This window comes from Lepidochelys kempii, chromosome 11 (genome assembly GCF_965140285.1).
Source record: "Lepidochelys kempii isolate rLepKem1 chromosome 11, rLepKem1.hap1, whole genome shotgun sequence".
NCBI classification, from domain to species: Eukaryota; Metazoa; Chordata; order Testudines; family Cheloniidae; genus Lepidochelys; species Lepidochelys kempii.
The window spans coordinates 13,853,464-13,866,506 of NC_136390.1; the positions used below are offsets into that span (position 1 = coordinate 13,853,464).

The 13,043-nt window shown below is 46.0% G+C and overlaps 3 protein-coding genes across 11 annotated transcripts in view; 1 reads left to right on the top strand and 2 right to left on the bottom strand.

The window, feature by feature from the left end:
* Positions 1 to 37: 37 nt before the first annotated feature.
* On the bottom strand, positions 38 to 10,263 carry DBI (diazepam binding inhibitor, acyl-CoA binding protein). The gene is made up of 4 exons (XM_073305233.2): positions 10,154 to 10,263; positions 8,339 to 8,456; positions 5,537 to 5,599; positions 38 to 307 (listed from the first exon to the last, which is right to left on the bottom strand). The coding sequence occupies exons 1-4, from the start codon at positions 10,160 to 10,162 to the stop codon at positions 234 to 236; spliced, it is 264 nt and encodes an 87-aa protein (XP_073161334.1). The 5' UTR covers positions 10,163 to 10,263; the 3' UTR covers positions 38 to 233.
* A 269-nt stretch (positions 10,264 to 10,532) lies between these two features.
* The window catches only part of STEAP3 (STEAP3 metalloreductase), a 67,940-nt gene continuing 65,429 nt past the window's right edge, over positions 10,533 to 13,043 (bottom strand). For all 5 annotated transcript variants that reach the window (XM_073305227.2, XM_073305223.2, XM_073305225.2 and 2 more), the window contains exon 6: positions 10,533 to 11,389. In XM_073305227.2, the coding sequence (XP_073161328.1) occupies positions 10,555 to 11,389 (835 nt within the window). In that variant the 3' untranslated portion in view covers positions 10,533 to 10,554. The remainder of the gene's footprint in view (positions 11,390 to 13,043) is intronic.
* C11H2orf76 (chromosome 11 C2orf76 homolog) overlaps positions 10,541 to 13,043 on the top strand; it is a 222,657-nt gene continuing 220,154 nt past the window's right edge. For all 5 annotated transcript variants that reach the window (XR_012154207.2, XR_012154208.1, XM_073305231.2 and 2 more), the window contains exon 1: positions 10,541 to 10,701. The gene's annotated coding sequence lies outside the window, so the exon portion shown is untranslated. The remainder of the gene's footprint in view (positions 10,702 to 13,043) is intronic.

Here is a 13,043-nt window from a genome sequence, read left to right on the forward strand (position 1 = left end):
AAATGAGCCAAATCCCTTTATTAAAGTGACCACCACAAATGATAACAAATGTACTTTAATTCATTAGGTGTAATTTACAAGTGATTGAATTTAAACAATTAGTAGTTTAATCTGAATTGCAGATCTCAAACTGCAGTACACTACACATTCCAGTCATCCCCACTACTCAGTTATCCCCAGTATTAAGAAATAAGGCATATTTCAGGTGTGCAAGTCATGAGTGGATGCAATTCTTAGATGCCATATTTGCCCTTTAATTCTTCCACTTTCGCTATGTAAGCTTTCATTGCCTCTTCTTTGGCTATTCCTGAAATGAGAAGACATGCATCAGATGAAGACTAAAATGTTTTAGCCATATTCCCCATAGAGTACTTGTAATAGCCACTTGTTACACTTAAAGAACCAAGTTCTCCCCACTTCAGTTGTCTAGTAAGATCTATGACAAAAGAAAAGGAGTACTTGTGGCACCTTAGAGATTAACAAATTTATTTGAGCATAAGCTTTCGTGAGCTACAGCTCACTTCATCAGATGCATTCAGTGGAAAATACAGTGAGGAGATTTATATACATAGAGAACATTACCATACACACTGTAACCAGAGTGATTACTTAAGGATCAACATCCTCTACAGCAAACAGGGAAAGATTAAGAATGAGCTCTCAAAACTGGACACTCATTAAAAACCAACCTTCCACACAAACTTCCTAGTGGCTGGACTTTACAAAAAGTAGACAAGCCATTTACAACACACACTTTGCTTCTCTACAAAAGAGAAAGGACACTAAACTACTACATGCCACAAGGGGCCACAACAGTGGTTCCCTTAACCCACCCAGCAATATTGTTAATCTATCCAACTATATTCTTAGCCCAGCAGAAGAATCTGTCCTATCTCGGGGCCTCTCCATCTGTCCCTCCACCCCCACGAACATGATACAGGTCTGTGGTGACCTAGAATCTTATTTTTGACGCCTCCAACTCAAGGAATATTTCCAACACACCTCTGAACATACTAACCTACAGAGAGCTTCCTACCAAGACTACAAAAAGAAGGATTCTGGATGGACTCCTCCTGAAGGTCGAAACAAACTGGACTCCTACATAGAGTGCTTCCGCCGACGTGCACGGCCTGAAATTGTGGAAAAGCTGCATCACTTGCCCCATAACCTGAGCCGTGCAGAACACAATGCTATCCACAGCCTCAGAAACAACTCTGACATCATAATCAAAAAGGCTGACAAAGGAGGTGCTGTTGCCATCATGAATAGGTCGGAATACGAACAAGAGGCTGCTAGGCAGCTCTCCAACACCACTTTCTACAAGCCATTACCCTCAGATCCCACTGAGGGTTACCAAAAGAAACTACAGCATTTGCTCAAGAAACTCCCTGAAAAAGCACAAGAACAAATCCGCACAGACACACCCCTGGAACCCCGACCTGGGATATTCTGCTATCCAAGAAAACCATAAACCTGGAAATCCTGGACACCCCATCATCTCAGGCATTGGCACCCTGACAGCAGGATTGTCTGGCTATGTAGACTCCCTCCTCAGGCCCTACGCCACCAGCACTCCCAGCTCTCTTTGAGACACCACTGACTTCCTGAGGAAACTACAATCCATCGGTGATCTTCCTGAAAACACCACTCTGGCCACTATGAATGTAGAAACCCTCTACGCCAACATTCCACACAAAGATAGACTACAAGCCGTCAGGAACAGTATCCCTGATAATGTCACGGCAAACCTGACAGCTGAACTTTGTGACTGTCCTCACCCATAACTATTTCACATTTGGGGACAACATATACCTTCAAACCAGTGGCACTGCTATGGGTACCTGCATGGCCCTACAGTATGCCAACATTTTTATGGCTAACTTAGAACAACGCTTCCTTAGCTCTTGTCCCCTAATGCCCCTACTCGTGCTACATTGATGACATCATCATCTGAACCCATGGAAAAGAAGCCCTTGAGGAATTCCACCATGATTTCAACAATTTCCATCCCACCATCAACCTCAGCCTGGACCAGTCCACACAAGAGATCCACATCCTGGACACTACTGTGCTAATAAGCGATGGTCACAACCACCACCCTATACCAGAAACCTACTGGCCGCTATTCCTACCTACATGCCTCCAGCTTTCATCCAGACCACACCACATGATCCATTGTCTACAGCCAAGCTCTACGATACAACCACATTTGCTCCAACCCCTCAGACAGAGGCAAACACCTACAAGATCTCTATCAAGCATTCTTACAACTACAATACCCACCTGCTGAAGTGAAGAAACAGATTGACAGAGCCAGAAGAGTACCCAGAAGTCACCTACTACAGGACAGGCCCAACAAAGAAAATAACAGAACGCCACTAGCCATCACCTTCAGCCCCCAACTAAAACCTCTCCAATGCATCATCAAGGATCTACAACCTATCCTGAAGGATGACCCATCACTCTCACAGATCTTGGAGACAGGCCAGTCCTTGCTTACAGACAGTCCCCCAACCTGAAGCAAATACTCACCAACAACCACATACCACACAACAGAACCACTAACCCAGGAACCTATCCTTGCAACAAAGCCCGTTGCCAACTGTGTCCACATATCTATTCAGGGGACACCATCATAGGGCCTAATCACATCAGCCACACTATCAGAGGCTCGGTAACCTGCACATCTACCAATGTGATATATGCCCCTCTGCCATGTACATTGGTCTAACTGGACAGTCTCTACATAAGAGAATAAATGGACACAAATCAGACATCAAGAATTATAACATTCAAAAACCAGTTGGAGAACACTTCAATCTCTCTGGTCACTTGATTACAGACCTAAAAGTGGCAATACTTTAACAAAAAAACTTCAGAAACAGACTCCAACGAGAGACTGCTGAATTGGAATTAATTTGCAAACTGGATACAATTAACTTAGGCTTGAATAGAGACTGGCAGTGGATGGGTCATTACACAAAGTAAAACTATCCCCCCCCCCGTTCCTCAGACGTTCTTGTCAACTGCTGGAAATGGCCCACCTTGATCATCACTACAAAAGGTTCCCCCCACCCCCACTCTCCTGCTGGTAATAGCTCACCTTACCTGATCACTCTCATTACAGTGTGTATGGTAACACCCATTGTTTCATGTTCTCTATGTATATAAATCTCCCCACCGTATTTTCTACTGAATGCATCTGATGAAGTGAGCTGTAGCTCATGAAAGCTTACGCTCAAATAAATTTGTTAGTCTCTAAGGTGCCACAAGTACTCCTTTTCTTTTTGCAAATACAGACTAACATGGCTGCTACTCTGAAACCTGTTAGCAAGATCTATGTTGCACTAGAAACCTTTGGCAAACCACTTTAAAACAGCTGGAGGATACACAGCTGCTTCCTGGAAGCTCCTTAGTGCCAATCACTTTTAGAAATTGTATTAAGTAAAAATACTTAAAGTATTTTTAATAAAAGTATTAAAAGAAGTGAATTGTGAAGTTACAGGGCTGGTGAGCAAGTCTCATACTGCAGTAGAGTAGTAAGAACTCAACTGGAACAGTAAAATATTACCAAGCAGTCAGAACACTGAGTATGCCATAGCATCATGAGATTCGTGGAGGCTGTAACCCATTCATTGCAAGCAATTCCGGGGAGACATTCTAATTTGCATGCCATAGCACAGTCAATGAATGAAAGTGGGCCACCCACCTTACAGTTATAGCTGCAATTCCTCCTAGGGATTCATTTGTTTGTCCAGCCTTTGTGCTGTAACCTTTAAACTGATGCTCAACTACTTGGCTATTTAGTAGCAGCAGCCTAAATGCTCACAAAATTAAAAAAATATTACACTCTTGATCTAGTGCAGTGGTTTTTAACCTGTGGTCTTCAGAGCTGCATGGGCCCACATACTATGTTTAAGATTTCCAAAGGTGTCCATACCTCAATTTGAGATAAGGGTCTGCAAATGACCCTTAAAGATTGAAAGCCACTGATCCAGTGAGAACATCTTATTCATAAGGTTAGCTCTATAGGCACAGCTGTGATGGGGTAACCCCTGCACAACAGGAGTTGCTCCCTATGACAACTTGTTTGTGTCACCCATCCTGTACCTTGCCCTTTTCCAAGCAGGAATTACCTGCCTTTCCCCCTTCACGTTCTCCCTTCCCCGACCCCCCCAAACAAAAGGGCCATGGAGTTGCTTCTCTTTCCCACCAAGTTGGCCCCAAGCAACATCAGCTGTAATTCCTTGCATCATAGGAAGTGTAGGCTGGCCTCTTTCCTGACAGGGCCTGCATACTACTTCCAGGTGACAGACTTTCCCCAGCAGGGGTTGGGTTTAAAACAAAGCAGCTGCAGGACAGGCAATATTTTAAAAAACCCTTAAAAGTTTCACACATGTAGAAGTGGGATTTACATTCTTGGTTGGACAGTTTACAACATTTTTGTTGGTTATAATTTGATATTGCATGTGATTTGGTGTTGCCTTCTAGAGAAGGAGCCTACATTCCTTTCAGGATTCCCCCGGAAGGTACTTTGACAAAGCATGCAGCTTTGTTCAGTCACAAGCCAGTTTACTGTGTCTAAAAGACATCTTAATGCCAAGTTACAATTCCTTGCTATGTGACTAGGTGGCATGCAGTCAAGTTGTAAGGAAGTTAAGAGGGACACTCCAGGCTGTTGGATCTATATTAGACCTGCTCTGATTTGTTTGCAGGGGCATCTGTCATTCTTTCCGCAAATGACCGTTGAACAATGACTTGATGAGACACAAGCTTACTCTCCAAGACAACATTTGGATATAGTGCAGATAATAGCAATACACCTACCCCTCGCTGTGTTAGGAGAGGGTGGCTCAAAGCAGTTTGCCTTTTAGGTACATTGCTACCTTAGTCTTAGACTTCACATCTGTGAAGTGATTAGGTGAGCTGAGGTCCCAGCGATAATCCCTCTTGATTGGAAGAGCAATTTAGTTAATGCAATGGAACACAGAAACTGCATCAACATTATTAATGAGGGGAAGAATGATCCAGTCATTTGGGTGCTAGCCTGGCACTTGGCAGACCAAGATCAATTTCTTGCCTAAGGTTACACAAGAAGTCTGTTGCAGAGCAAGTCAGTCTGTGCCTCACTTCTCCGTATGCAGAGAGGGCTAACGGTACTTCCCCACCTCAGAAGGATGGGAGGAAAGGTTAAAGACTGAAGTGCTCAGATACTATGATAATGGCTATATAAAGATCTAAAATAGATATGTATAAATAACCTGGGGCACTTTTGTAGTTAGGTATTGATTTGAACAGTTCAATGCCAGTTCAGAAGTACCACATTAGAAGCGTTAAGTCTGCTGTCCTACAGTGTTAACTATCCATTAATTATATCAGAGTATATAGGTAAGTGAGCCTGAACCTGCCAGCAGCAACTACTAATTGTCTTGGACATGTAGTCACAGAAGACTTCTACTCATCCATTAAGTAGCGAGAGTATTAGGATTTGTGACCAACCCTGCTGTTTTCATGTCATCTTTAATAAAGGACTTACCTTTTAATGCATTCCAGGCATCCCACTTTGCTTTGCCTTTGAAGTCAAGAAAGCCAGGGCGCTCTAGAGGAGACAATATTAGCCATAGAAGAGTCAGTGGATACAAACCACACTGTTGGGAATCTCTCATGTCCTTTCAGGAGATTGCTCTAGATGTGGTGGTTCTGTGTCACAATGGTCTCTCATTTCAGACATTATACTTCCTGAATTAGCTCTTTCTAGACTACACTCTATTTTGTTCAGAAGCTGGGGAAAGCCAGTTATAACTTTCTAGCATTAACAGAACTCCACATTGTCATCTCTACTAAGTTTATTATCTATTGTTGGTGAGAACTCAAGTTTACTATGACTCAATTTAAACTTCAGTTTACTTTGTGCACTTGACAGCACTGCCAGTTTTCCTGTTTGGATGGGCTCTTCATACAGTAACAGGGGAAAACACATTAGTAGGACAGCAGTTGTAAAACCAAAGTAGGCATGAAGCTCAAGGGCAGCTGTAGTTAAAAAAAAAAGTTTGAAGGTTTGTTCAACTTAAAGTTGGTGTCCCTTCAATAATAAGATATGGTTGACCTCTACAACCTAGGTAACCTTAAGGCTTCTTAGGAATGAGTCACAGAGTACTAGAGTTTTCTGCTACATCTTGGTTAATTCTGTTAAGTTAAGGGTATCAGCAGAGGTGCTCAACTGTAACTCAGTCTTAAGAGATGTGAAAGATATTGTAGCCAAAGAGATGGCATAATACACAAGAGAAAGGTGATATGAAACCTCCTCCCAGTCTCAAGAATAACTTCCAGCTTTTGGTCTTCTCAAAAGAGTCAAAGTTCTCAGCGTTCCCAATTAAATTTAATATGCAGTCATGGGTAAGTGCTATGAGACCAGTGGCTAGATGTAGAGGCAGAGCATTAGCCTTGTGCTGGCCTTGCAGCAGTGGAGTGACCTATAGCATAGTTGGTAGTTCCACCCCTGTAACAAAATGGGAAACTAAGTTATTGCTCCACATGTGCCTGTTCCAGAAGTAAGCTATGAACGGATGTATGATTTTTAGTGGTGTTAGTGTGAAGCAAGTTTTAATGGCATGCCATGACACTTCAAGACCACTAATTTGACTCTGAACAATTTTGCATTCCATGCTGTTCCAGAAGCCTAAGCTTAGAGCCTAGCTAGTTTTCTTTTCACCTCTGCTCCTTTGCAGAGTCAGGCCTACAGTGTAGTGTAAGTTTGTCTATACAAAAAAGTCTGTGTGCGTGTTTAACAAATCTACAGTGTGCCAACTCCAGGCAACTTGGAACCAAACCCATGTCTGACGGGCCTCACCACTAACTGAGTCAGTACGCCAGTGCTCCAGCTGGCATTTTTCCATTTCTAGATTTAACTCACTTCAGATGTTATGCAAGACCACTAAGATTGTTTGCACCATTAGACTGGGAAATTATGAAAGTTTGCCTCTTAAGATAAGTGAAGCAGTGGAACAGGCTTAGCACTGTACCTCATCTGTGGGTGGACTTGTTTCTCCTCCAAATCCCATAGCCAGCTCTGATTGAAGTTTCTCTTGTTTCAGTACACACCTGCTTTTTTTATGCCTTTGGTTTTCTTTAAAAGTAGTACTATTTAGGCCTTACCTACACTGTTTTTATACCAGTGCAGTTATGTAAATGCAGATGCCCATTGTATGCTGCAATTTACCCCGATAAACTAAACTAGTTCAACCCCATTTCCACAGATGCAGCATCTACACCAGTGCAATTCTCCTAGTCTAGATAGCCTCTTGGTCACAGCTGCCCAAAAGCTGAAAATTAATGCTATTTCATACAGCAGCTATATAAAGGATGCAGGATTCTTAGGGTTTTCTATATTCACAAGTTGCACTGATATAACCTCAGCTAGTGCACCTTCTGTGTTTTAGCTGGTATTTGTTCAAAACTGGTTATCAGTTCAGTTAATGCCTGTAGATTTAGAGAAGTATGCTAAGTATAGACCAGATTTAAAATCAAAGTAAGTGTCATTAAATTGCACTAGTCTAAACCAAACTAGTGAAAAACCTTTAATCATATCATTACGACTTGTACTTGGCCTTAAAAGATCAGAAAAAAGTTTACTTGCTTTTCACCTATTAGTCTGGCACTAGCAGTAGGGTAGCTACATTGCTTTTCCCTACATCAGTCTACTAGGGGCAGCTATTTTAAGGTTTGAGAATGAGGACAATTGGTTATTTGCTTAGGGAGGCATTTACATAGCTATCAATACCCTATTTATTTTAATGAGGCGTTGGTTAATCTAGTGCAATACAATTTACTGGCCAAATACATCTACATACAGAGGATTGAAACAGTATTGCTCCAGCATATAAAAATGGGAGGACCCAAGGTCAAGAGTAGTTAAGAATGCCAAGTAGAAAAAATGCAGGGTAAGAACACAATTATTTTTATATTGTTTAAGCAGCTCTCAGCTGAATAGTAGAAGGCTGGGTCAATTTGGTACATTTATATGTAAAGGTTATGCCAAAGCAGCAGGACGCCCAAACTTTCAGAAACCCACTCTTTGCCCACACCATAGAGACTTTGCCTCAAAAAAGAAGCAGTGTAGTTGTTTACGGTCAGTGATTTGAGAGCTAGAGGTCAAGGTCACGTTGCATTACACACTGCTCAGTTTCACTACTTAAGAGTAATTTACAGCAAGATGGACATCTAAAGCCATTAGCAGCCTCTTAAAGTGTTAAGTGAGCACTTATTTTCTCTTTATTGAAAATTAATGTTTATGAGCACTTCTTATTCCTCAAGCCTAGAACTCCTTTCCATTACATACCTGTGTTTATATCTCCAACTGTAGCTTGTTTGAAGTGACTGTAGATGTACAGCATTTCTTCATCTGTTGGTTGAGATTTCAGTTGCTTAACTTCTTCAGCAGCTTTATCAAACTCAGCCTAAATGAAAAGATCATAAAGTCTACGTTGGTTTTCACTCTTGCCAGTAGATATTAGTTTAAATCTTGAACTGACAAATGTATGGTCTGCTTGAAGATGACAAAGTAGCAGGAAGGACACAAAAATTAAAATTGAAACCAAGTATCATGACTGGAGTTTACATGAAGGTATGAGACAAGAGATTATAAACATTACATTGTATGTAGATAGAAATGCTAATAATTGTAACACATTAAAAGTCAATTGAACTGTGTTACTAATCAGTAGTTTCAACTCTCCCCTGTGTTACATCAGTTTGTGCCCTGTAGGATGAGTGAAAGTCTGCTATTTTGGAAGCAGCAGCAGGATCAGAGATGTTTGCTATAAATATTGCATGGGAAAAGAAGTTGGGAAATCTGCAGTGAAGATTTGGTAGAAAGGAAGCCTTGAACACAGCCCTCAAATGTTAAGTATTCCCACCCCTTCACTCCCCCAATTAAGGAAGTTCACTTTGTGATTCTGAGATTATATAGTCAGACAGTTGGCACCTAACATTTTTGCTAGTAATTACCAGCCATTTCCCACCTCAACCCCATCCAAGTAAATGACCTCTCCCCTGTATATTCTCTCCACCCCCATTCGTTTATTGTCTCAACATGTTACACAGCGGATGTTTATGCAAGCATTTTATGTGTCACTTTTGTGGCAGTGAAGTGCTATCGCTTATTTTATAGGGCTGCACATGCACACACAAACTGAAAGTAGTTGCTAGCTTGCTAAAGAGTACGAGGACATGCCAACTCCACAACTTGTGTCCTAGTTGTTACCAAGCCAACATATCCAAGAGGTCTGATAAGAGAACAGTCTTCTTTCCCTTGACACCAGCCCACTGGCTTCAGCAGTGCTTCGTTCAATTACACTGGTGTGAATCTTGATAATCAGGCTACTTGTTCACCATGGCACCTTCACACCAGGCCCTTACTAGCCCCATGGGCAGCAGACTGAGTCTCCGCTACCACCCAGGACGCCCTTATGCGACCCTGTGCATCCATGCAAACGCCTCTCCCTTTGTAAGGCTAATACCACCCCCCCATAACTACTTGTAATGGCAGCACTACACAGGCCTCGTGTTACTAGGAGATGGAGAAACAAGAAGGATGCAGCAGACGTGCCCTACGCCGCTTATAGCCGCTGCGCTGGGCATGCGGCCCTCCCCAGGGTAGCTCTCAACCCAGTTTCAGAGCGGGGGCCTGCCCTGCACAACCCCACGGCCGCCTGCAGCCCCAGGCCTTAGCGCTGCAGCGGCTTGGAGGGGGGCGGGGGGGGGGAAGCGGCAACTCCCACTTTGCGGGCTCCAGGCCCAGCAGGAGCAGATGGCGGCGGGAGCCCAGCTCGGGCGGGGAGGCCCAGGCTGGCTCCCTGGGCGAAAGGAGAAGCCGCCTGGGTTCAGGTCTCTCTCTCTCTCTCACAGGGAGCGGGAGCAAGGAGCCTCCGGGAGAAGGGCGGAAAAGGGGAAGAGTCGCTACCGCCGAGCCAGAGCCGCCCCCTCAGCCTGGGGCGAGGGGAAGAAAAATGGAGGGGCTCCCAGCTACAGGGGGCGAGACCGGGCGAGTGAAGCGACCCCCCCCCCGCTGAGGGGATGGGAACGTGGGGGGAGGGGATGGGAACGGGCCGCTCCCCGCCCCCCAGCGCCGCCCCCCAGCGCGGGCTCCCGGTACCTGAGACATAGCAGCGGTCGGGAGCAGCGAGTTGTCGCGCGGCTGATTCACTGGCTCGCGCCCCCGGGCATCTGCAGTTCCGCCTTCCCCCACAGACCCACCCCTTCAGCCATCACCAGAGCGACCGCCGCCCAATCACCGAGCCGGGCTGGGCACGCGGCGCCCGGCGACCAATCACGATTCCATCTGGGCGGGAAGGGAGGGAGACACCGCGCCCCGCCCGCACCAATCCTCTCGCGCGGGAGGCGGGCTCAGGGCTGCCTCGCCGCCAATCACCAAAGGAGGGTCGTGGTCAGAACGCCCGACGCCAATCCCGGAACAGCGAGGGGCAAGGCAGAAGGAAACCTGCGCCCAATCACACGGAGCTGTGAAGGCAGGCGAGTGGACGGGGCGGGGATAGACTACCGGGCGGCCAATTGTGGAGCCTTGCACGTTGAGAGAGGCCCCGCCCCTGCGTCGGAAAGCGCGGGGGGCAAGGGAAGGTCACGTGACACTGTCGGATGGTGTGAGGGCGGTAAAGCCGGAAGTGGCCCGGGCAGAGCGGAGCAGTAAGATTTGAGGGGGGTAGGATCTGCTTGATGGGCGGGGCCAGGGGGCGTGGGAGCGCGAGCTCGGGGGAGTGTGGCGGTTGGCGGCCCTGTGGTGGGGGCGGGGCAGAGGGGGCAGTGATGGTGGCTGTAGTACAACCTCCAGCCCCTAGGTGGTGCTGTGTGTAACATGGCCAGCCGTGGGGGCGGGGCAAACACGTCTCTCCAGGGGAGCGCGGTGGCCCGTGGGAGCCTGGGCCAGAGGCCTGAGGTGCTTGCAGCCTCCTGGCGGCCTGCCACGTGGGCGGAGGACAGGGCCCCACTGGTGCCGCAGGAGGGCAGCACAGGTCGCAGGCTCGATGGCGTGACGCTCCTCCCTGGCCCCGGAAGCTCAGCTGCGCCAGGGCGGGCAGACGGCGGGACGTTGCTGCTGAACGCCGCCCGGAACCTGGAGGCGTCCCGAGGTCGTCTTTCGTTTCTGCTCCGGGGAAGACGGCCGAGCGTACCTTTAAATCCGTTGCCTGTAATGACAGCAGTCACAAGGATGACCGTGAAAGAGTTCTGGCAAGGCCGGATGCCTGCTCTGTACCTCAGAGAAATGTGGGGTATGAAAGGGTGCGTGCTTGCCAGAGAAGTCAAGGACGAGGGAAATCTGTGGAATCTTTTACAGCCGCTTTGCAGGCCTTGGCAGAAAGTTCTGATTTGAAGGCTATAAAACATGAAAATATCAGAGGTAGACTGGTTATTGGTCTTGGAGATAAAAACACCTCACAGCAGCTATAATTAAAGACCGATTTGACCTTATACACAGGCTAACTACAAAACCCTTCAGACTAAATGCACAACATATGGAAAAAGTCATAGCCCATGAGATGTGTGTTCAGCCAAAGGTGCAAGATGTAACAAATACACAAAATATGGACACTTTGCAGGCGTTTGCTGTACTGAGGCAGTCAAGAGCCATTATTTCTGGGCTCTATCAAGTGTGATGACAGACCCTGCCTAGAGAGTGAAACTGAATATTCATGGAAAGACCATTGAGCTTAAAATTGACTCAGGAGCAGATGTGAAAGTCATGCCAGAAGGGATGTATAATCACCTTGAAGTCCTCCCAGAGCTGAAATTGCTTGACACAATCCTGACTAGCCCTGGAGGTACTGTGAAGTGTATGGACCAGTTCACCATAGAAACAACTTACAAAGACAAAAGCTTTGCATTCAGAGTGTATATGATCAAAGGACCAAACACCAACAACCTTCTCAGCTGCAGCATGGAAGCCATGATGGGCCTAATGAGAAAAGTGGCAGAACTTCTTGGAGTATTTGGTATTGGAGTTTTGGAAGGAGTCTGAGTATAAATAACGTTAAGAGGCAGTGTTGAAACATATAGTGTACGTACACCTGTGAGGATTCCTATGGTGTTGCTTCATAAAGTGGAAACTGAGTTCAAGAGAATGGAATAGATTGGCTTAATCGAAAAATCTCTGAGCCAACATCATGATGTACACAGTGGTACCAATTATAAAGAAAAATGGAAAAATACAAAACTTTGTGTAGAGCTTTATGAAATCGGCATTAATGAGAACATGGATGGAATCATAAAATTAAAACAATAACATGGAATCCAGGCTCTCACCGGCATTAGGACCACAGTGGCAGGCAGGCAGGGCGGGCTGCATGGCTGAGCTACGTGCAGCCACTGGAGGTAAGAGACCAGTGGTGTGAGGAGGAAGTGCAGGTGGCTAGGGCCACAAGGGATTGCAGGGGTTAGGGGAGAAGGGTCAGCACCTGAGATTTAAGGGCAGCTTCTGAGAACTCAATTCCTTGCTGTGTCAGTTCCTCGGGGACATCAGCTTCTCCCTAATGTGATGCCAAAATTCCCTCAAGATGCTGTGTCAATACAAGTATTCATTGCACAATTGAACATAGGTTCATTTGAAAGAACCTCTTCATGCTCCTTTACAGAGGCATCATGTAGCTGTGGCTAGTGGAGGGACACAAATGAAAGCTTCTTGGGATGCCCAGCAGCGAGGAGGCAGCAGCACTTACCCTGTGTCCCTGCATTGTTGGGTGGGGGAGGAAACAGCAGCTGACAAACAGAGGCTAGGGACACCATTCCTTAGCCAGGATGGGTAAGGAATGGTGTCCCTAGCCTCTGTTTGTCAGAGGGTGGAGATGGATGGCAGGAAAGAGATCACTTGATTATTACCTGTTAGGTTCACTCCCTCTGGGGCACCTGGCATTGGCCACTGTCGGCAGATAGGATACTGGGCTGGATGGACCTTTGGTCTGACCCAGTCTGGCCATTCTTATGTTTAGGGTGGCTGGCTGCTGGCTGAGCTCCTCCCCACCACTCCTACTACA

What these genes read in the sequence shown, in the direction of transcription:
- DBI (XM_073305233.2), bottom strand. An exon ending in AGTTGGAGATATAAACACAG is followed by an intron (nt 5,600 to 8,338) that starts GTATGTAATGGA and finishes TGTCTCCTCTAG; the next exon opens with AGCGCCCTGGCTTTCTTGAC. An exon ending in TGCCTGGAATGCATTAAAAG is followed by an intron (nt 308 to 5,536) that starts GTAAGTCCTTTA and finishes TTCTCATTTCAG; the next exon opens with GAATAGCCAAAGAAGAGGCA.